Source organism: Primulina tabacum, unplaced genomic scaffold (assembly GCF_025594145.1).
Source record: "Primulina tabacum isolate GXHZ01 unplaced genomic scaffold, ASM2559414v2 Contig649, whole genome shotgun sequence".
Classification (NCBI taxonomy): domain Eukaryota; kingdom Viridiplantae; phylum Streptophyta; class Magnoliopsida; order Lamiales; family Gesneriaceae; genus Primulina; species Primulina tabacum.
Window position 1 is genome coordinate 62,273 of NW_027459827.1, and position 8,049 is coordinate 70,321.

The 8,049-nt window shown below is 33.4% G+C and overlaps 1 protein-coding gene across 1 annotated transcript; it reads left to right on the forward strand.

Annotated features, from left to right (window-relative positions):
* The first annotated feature begins 592 nt into the window (after positions 1-592).
* LOC142534650 (early light-induced protein 1, chloroplastic-like) lies at positions 593-1,532 on the forward strand. The gene is made up of 3 exons (XM_075641505.1): positions 593-736; positions 896-985; positions 1,091-1,532. Exons 1-3 carry the CDS (start codon positions 593-595, stop codon positions 1,433-1,435), a joined length of 579 nt encoding a protein of 192 aa, XP_075497620.1. The 3' UTR covers positions 1,436-1,532.
* The last annotated feature ends 6,517 nt before the right edge of the window (positions 1,533-8,049 follow it).

Here is an 8,049-nt window from a genome sequence, read left to right on the forward strand (position 1 = left end):
AACTTTGAATACTTAATGGACCAATTATTAAACACAAAATGAGACAACTCAGTTGATAAAAATATTATTTCCCATCTAATCGATATGTCTGAAAAAATATTAAGACTTTGACGAAAAATAGACTCAAAATAAAAATGCCTCACATAACATAACATATTCCAAAATCCTCATAACGACCTTTGGATCTCAACATCCTCATTTTAATTTTGACACCATTATTTTATTATGTTATTACAGAGAAAGGTTACACATAGTTTGAATTTTGTGTGAAATAATTATATCTACGTACATAATTTCATACACCGACCCAACTAGAATTTTATAGCCGTACACATCCTGAAATGAAACCTGTGCGGTGCCTATGAGTTCATATTCATACGGTGTTGTGCGAATAATAACAATTTTACGTGGAACAAGAAATACCCACAATTTCTCCGCACAAAAAGCTCGGATATTGCATCTATAAATAAACCCACAATCCCAACACACTCCCATATTCAAACCAGATACGACTTTTGTACCAAAACAACTTATTTTGATTATTAAAATAAGTAGAAAAATTCTCAGTTTTCTTTCAGACTAAATACACAATATGGCAGCTGCAGCAACGGGGATGCAAATGATCTGTGGAGCTGGTTTTAATTCAAGAACAGTTGGTTTGAACCAGTTTGTACCTTTGAAGAGCGCGTCACTTTTTAATAGGGATTTAAAGTTCAGAATTCGAAGCATGGCTGAGGTATATATAATGTGAAACTATTGAATGATTGTGGTTAAATAACAAAAAAGTGATCCGCAGATCTTATAGTACTACTTATGCAAAGTTTATGATGTACATTTTTTAAGTAAATATATATATATTAATAATATTGGAGTTTATTAATTCTTGATTCAACAGGATGGTGATGTCACTGGAGAGAAAGAAAAAGCAGCAGTTCCAATTCCTCCTAAGTTGTTTTCAACACCTCCTGCACCGCCGCAACCCGAGGTTAATTCAAATCCAAACAATATTTCTTGTTGTTACAATTAATACGATACATAATACATTCATTATTCATATATTCACATGTGAGCTCAATCTACGTGCATGCAGGAAAGCACCAAGATTACAAACATAATGGCCTTTGACGGGCCTGGCCCGGAGAGGATCAACGGTCGTCTAGCCATGATCGGATTCGTGTCAGCCATCGCAGTAGAATTAACCAGAGGACAGGATATCTTCTCGCAAATACAAAACGGAGGGATCCCGTGGTTTCTCGGGACGACTGTTTTGCTATCCGTGGCATCACTTGTGCCGTTGTTTAAAGGAGTGAGCGCGGATTCGAAATCGCGGGGATTGATGACATCTGATGCAGAGCTTTGGAATGGAAGGCTTGCAATGGTAGGATTGATAGCTTTGGCTTACACCGAGTATGTCAAGGGTGGGACTCTTGTCTGAATGTTTTGTGTATGATAGTGTTAATATCGTGTGGTGTGTAGACTGTAAACAATGATGTATATTTGAATAATATAAGTGAGAATGTTTGATTAAATAATTTACAGTTCTATTTGACACGTGGGATGCCTTGTCATTACTTTGGTGGAAAAAAACTAAAAATGAAAAATTTATAGACAAAAATGTTGAAAATAATAATTAAATGTTGAAAAATATATTTAAAATGTGTATTGAATATTTGAACGTTGAATATTTGAACGTTGAAAATAAAGTTGTAAATATTGAAAATTAGTGTGTGATGATGTAGGTAATGATGTATTTTATTTTTGATTATTTGTAAAGAAATTCTATAAATAGCCTCACCATTTGTGAAGAAATTCACAATTGAGTAGAGAGAAAATATTATAAAGTGTGTAGTTTGGTAAATTTTGAGAGTTTGAGATTTTACTTTTTACCATAAATTTTTACTTTTCACAACACGTTATCAGCACGAAGCTCTAAAGTCTCCATATTTTCCAAGCTCCAAACAGAAGAAAAAGTAACAAAAGTAATATATTTATTTTACTGTTTTTATTTATTGTGTATATATTTAATATATAATATAATGTTATTATTAGAAATAATAAAAATAAATTTTTCAAAAACTTGTTATAAATCCTGGGAGATGTTAAGACGACATCCCACACTCCCGGTAAGGGATACGACAAGTATAAAAGCCTATAAGGTTTTTAAACAAAATAACTTATGACACATCATTATAATAATATGATATGATATACATAATTATTTAAACATGACTAATATTATATCATATTATTACCATAAAATTATACAAATACATACTTTATTTTTGTACACCAACGGTCATAAATGGTAACAAAACGGCTAGTTTTTGCCCTATAAATATGATCTCACAAACATATTCATCACTCCAACTTTCTCTTCTTCTCTAAAAATTATTCTTATCAAATTTTTCGAAGAAAAAAAGATGGCTTTCTCAAGGTTATTTTTAATTATTTTGGTTATCATACTCACGAGTCTTGTATTTATCGGAGAATATCCTCCTCGTGTGTTTTCTTATTTTTACAAATGCTTGTACTTGTTGTTTATCCATTACTTTGTATTGCAATATTCATTAACTAATAAAATGATCGTAATTTTTTTAGTACCACCATGTCAAATTTGACAAAGCTCGAATTTGTTGCGCTCGACATCACGGGAAAAATTATATGCCATGGACTCTCGATGTAGAAATGCATCTTGAGTCATTGGGTCTAAGCGAGACCATTAAAAAAATGGTATATCTCATCAAGAAAAAGCAAAAGCTATATATTTTTGCGTCGACATCTCGATGAAGGTTTAAATGTGAATATCTTATCGAAAAATCTCATGGCTCTGTGGAAAGGATTGAAAGAAAGATTTGAACATATAAGGAAGTTATACTTCCGACCGCCCGTATGAATGGAATATGTTAAGATTCCAAGATTTTAAAAAAGTCAGTGATTATAATTCAGCGATGTATCGAATAATCTCGCAGCTAAAATTTTGTGGACATGAGGTTACAGAATCGGAAATGCTTGAAAAAACATTTTCCACGTTTCACGCATCAAATATACTTTACAGCAACAATATAGAGTGCGTGGATTTGCGAGATATTCTGAACTCATCGCCTGTCTTCTTGTGGCGGAAAAGAACAATGAGCTATTAATGAGAAATCATCAGTCCCGACCCACTGGATCAACAGCATTTCCAGAAGTAAATGCTGGTAAAAATGAATTTAAACCTGGAAACCAAAATCAAATTCAAAGACAAGGTTTTGGTCGAGGTCGAGGACGTGGTCGTGGTCGTGGACGTGGAATTGGCCGTGGTCGTGGTCGAGGCCGTGGTTTTGAAAACAATAGAGATAGTATTTTTATAACTCATCTCAAAAGGGCGTCACAACCATCCACAGAAAAGGCATCATGAGAACATGTGTTAATGAAAATCACTCGAAAAATTGAAAGTTCTTGTTTCAGATGCGGCACTCCAGGACATTGGTCTCGTATTGTCGAGCCCTGAGCACCTTTGCAAGCCTATAAAGAATCGATAAAGGGGAAAGAAAAAGAGACCAACTTCACTGAACGAGTGACCGTTTGAGTATTCAACTCATTTTGATGCTGCTGATTTTATGAATGATTTCTCTGGAAATGATCAATATGTTGGTGGGATAGAAATGAACAATATTGATGCTACAGATTTTCTCAATGATTTCTCTGAAAATGAACAATATAATGGTAGAATATAAATGTACAATAATTATTTTTCATGTATTCATATAATAATGTTTTATTGTACAATTATGATATGTGTTATATTTAATATGTATTGCAGTAATTTATTTCATTGCATATTTTTTTTGAAGTTCAAATATGGAAAATGCTATGAGCAAAGCTGAAGTTTGCATACCCGATAGTGGTACAACGCACACTATCCTCCGAGATAAAAGATATTTCTTGGAACTAAAACCAACAAAAACAACGGTGAATACAATATCAGGTCCTGTAGACTTGATTAAAGGATGTGGTAAAGCACAATTTTTGTTACCTAATGGTACAAAATTTTTGATCAATGATGCTTTATATTCACCACAATCGAAAAGAAATTTGTTGAGTTTTAATGATATATTTCCCATGGGTATGATACTCAAACAATGAATGAAGGGAATGAGAAATATGTGTCTTATCACATATAAATCAGGAAAGAAATATGTGATTGAAAAACTACCAATGCTCCCTACTGGATTGCATTATACACATATAAGTCCCATTGAATCAAACATGGTAGTTGATAATTCTTCAATATTAACCAATTGGCATGATCGATTGGACATCCTGGTTCAACAATGATGCGAAGAATTATAGAAAATACACATGGTCATCCACTGAAAGACCAGAAGATCTTTCAGAATAATAAGTTTCAATGTAAAGCATGTTCTCTTGGAAAACTTATTATAAGACCATCACCAGCCAAAATCCAAACTGAATCACCAATGTTTCTTGAACGTATTCAGGGTGATATTTGTGGACCAATCCATCACCATGTGGACCATTCAGATACTTTATGGTATTATTGATGCCTCCAGCAGATGGTCACATGTATGTTTATTGTCAACTCGAAATGTTGCATTTGCAAGATTACTTGCTCAAATAATAAAATTGAGGAATCAATTTCCGATTATACAATCAAAAATTAGACTTGATAATGCTGGTGAATTTACTTCCCAAACTTTCAATGATTATTGTATGTCTATGGGAATCATTGTTGAGCATCCTGTTGCTCATGTACATACACAGAATGGATTGGCTGAATCATTGATTAAACGTCTGCAAATGATTGCTAGACCAATGATTATGAAAACAAAGCTCCCTATTTCTATATGGGGACATGCAATTTTACATGCTGCTTCATTAATTCGCATCAGACCAAGTGCATATCATAAATACTCCCCATTGCAGCTTGCATTTGGTAAAGAACCAGACATTTCTCATCTGAGAATTTTTGGATGTATGGTTATGTGCCTATTGCACCACCGCAACGAAAGAAAATGGGACCTCAAGAAAGGTTGGAATTTATATCGGTTATGATAGTCCATCAATCATTCGATATCTTGAACCTCAGACAGGCGACGTGTTCACAGCACGTTTTGCTGATTGTCATTTTAATGAGGAAATCTTCCCAATGTTAGGGGGAGAACAAAACATACCGAAAAGAAATTACATGGTATGTATCATCATTGTTACATCTGGATCCAAGAACAAAACAATGTGAAAAAGATGTACAGCAAATTTGCACTTGCAAAGAATAGCAAATCAAATACCAGATGCATTTGCAGACACAAAAGGGGTAACTAAATCATATATACATGCTGCAAATGCCCCTGCTCGAATTGAAATTCCAAAAACAAATTGAAAACTCATGATGTCATTAAACGCCTGAAGCGTGGAAGGCCAGTCGGTTCCAAGGATAAAAATCCTCGAAAAAAAATTCATAGAGAAACACGATGATCACAAAATAAAGAATGATGTTCCTGAAGAAACACTGATGATCACAAAATAGAGAATGGTGTTCCTGAAGAAACACATGATGATGAAAATGTTCTGTCAGAACCACAAACTGACGAGAATCATGAAATCTCTATCAATTATATTAATACTGGAAAAATATGGAACCGAAAAGATATAGAAGAAATTGATGATATATTTTTTATAATGTGGCAATCGACATCATAAATGATAATGAAGATCATGAACCAAAATCTTTTGGTGAATGTAAAAATCGGCAGGATTGGATAAAATGGAAAGAAGCCATCCAGGTTGAATTGGATTCGCTAAATAAACGTAATGTTTTTGGACCTATAGTCCTTACACCTGAAGGTGTAAAACCTGTTGGATACAAATGGGTTTTTATTCGAAAGCGAAATGAGAAAAATGAAATAGTAAGATATAAAGCTCGACTTGTTGCACAAGGTTTTTCTCAAAGGCCTGGAATTGATTATGAAGAAACGTATTCTCCCGTGATGGATGCAATTACGTTTCGGTATTTGATTAGCTTGGCGGTATCTGAAAATTTAGAAATGCGTCTTATGGATGTTGTTACAGCTTACTTAATGGATCACTTGATAGTAATATATATGAAAATCCCTGAAGGATTTAAGATGCCTGAAGCACAAAGTTCAAAACCCAGAGAATGTTATTCTGTGAAATTACAAAGATCATTATATGGGTTAAAGCAATCCGTCGAATGTGGTATAATCGACTAAGTGATCACTTGATGAAAAAGGGATATGTAAATAATTCAATATGCCCTTGTGTTTTCATTAAGAAAACAACATCCGGATGCGTAATTATTGCTGTATATGTTGATGATTTAAACATCATTGGAACGAATAAGGAAATTCAAGAAGTTGTGTCATACTTGAAGGAAGAATTTGAAATGAAGGATCTTGGAAAAACCAAGTATTGTCTGGGTTTACAAATTGAACAAAAAATGTGGAATGTTTGTTCACCAGACAAATTATACAGAAAAGATCCTTAAACGTTTTAATATGGATAAATAAATCCTTTAAGTACTCCAATGGTTGTTAGATCATTAAACATAGAAAAGGATCCATTCCGTCCATGTGAAGATGATGAAGATATTCTTGGTCCAGAAGTACCATATCTAAGTGCTATCGGTGCCCTTATGTATCTTACAAATTGTACAAGGCCTGATATATCTTTTGCCGTAAATTTGTTGGCAAGATTTAGCACATATCCAACAAAGAGACACTGGAACGGAATTAAACATATATTCCGTTATCTACGAGGAACGACAGACTTGGGACTTTTATATTCAAAAGATGCTAATCCAAGTATAATTGGTTATGCTGATGCTGGATACTTATCTGATCCACACAAGGCACGTTCCCAAACTGGATATGTATTTACTCGTGGAGGCACTGCAATTTCTTGGCGTTCACAGAAACAAACGCTCGTAACAACTTCATCAAATCATGCCGAGATTATTGCACTACATGAAGCAAGCGTGAATGTGTGTGGTTAAAATCAATGACCCAACATATCCAAATCTCATGCGGATTATCATTCGACGAGAAGCCTGTGATACTATATGAAGATAATGCTGCATGTGTTGCTCAAATGAAAGAGGATACATAAAAAGCGACAGAACTAAACATATTCCTCCTAAGTTCTTCGCATTCACCAAGAGCTAGAGAAAATAAATGTATTGATGTTCGTCACATTCAATCAAGTGAAAACTCATCAGATCTCTTCACAAAGGCACTTCCTACGTCAATATTCAGAAAGCACATATAATATTGGGATGCGCAATCTACGAAATTTGTGAAGAATTGTTCGTGTCAACATGAGGGGAGTTTACGTGACTGCACTCTTTTTCCCTTACTATGGTTTTTCCCAATGGGTTTTTCCTAGTAAGGTTTTTAACGAGGCAGTATAAGAACATCTTGTATCATGATCATCATCACAAGGGGGAGTGTTGAAAAATATATTAAATGTGAAAATAATATTTAAATGTGTGTATTGATATTTGAATGTTGAAAATAAGAGTTGTAAATATTGAAAATTAGTGTGTGATGATGTAGGTAATGATGTATTTTATTTTTGGATTATTTAAAGATTCTATAAATAGCCTCACCATTTGTGAAGAAATCACAATTGAGTAGAGAGAAAAATATTATAAAGTGTGTAGTTTGGTAAATTTTGAGAGTTTGAGATTTTTACTTTTTACCATAAATTTTTACTTTTCACAACAAAAAAGACCGAAAACGAAAAGTGTCAGTTTATTAAAAATAATTTCCTCGGTACATTCAGAAAAACTTTCCCAATGTTAATGATATTATTCGATAAACATTCAGAAATATGTGAATGGAATTATTCGATAAACATTCAGAAAAGCCATGCTTTTGAATGGAACATCGCTAAAATTTTATCTTAACTCAATAAGTTGATCTTTATTTTCTTTTTTCTTTTTTTTTTTGTTGAGTGCTAATGTCAACATGTTAAAAATGTTTGGTTTAGTAACAATATTTATATATCAGTAGAAATGAATTAATAAATTAA

Bases quoted from the DNA above. Each gene is read 5' to 3' on its own strand.
- LOC142534650 (XM_075641505.1), top strand. From the start codon at position 593: ATGGCAGCTGCAGCAACGGGGATGCAAATGATCTGTGGAGCTGGTTTT. The intron at 737-895 runs GTATATATAATG...TTGATTCAACAG, and splicing joins GAATTCGAAGCATGGCTGAG to GATGGTGATGTCACTGGAGA. The intron at 986-1,090 runs GTTAATTCAAAT...ACGTGCATGCAG, and splicing joins CTGCACCGCCGCAACCCGAG to GAAAGCACCAAGATTACAAA.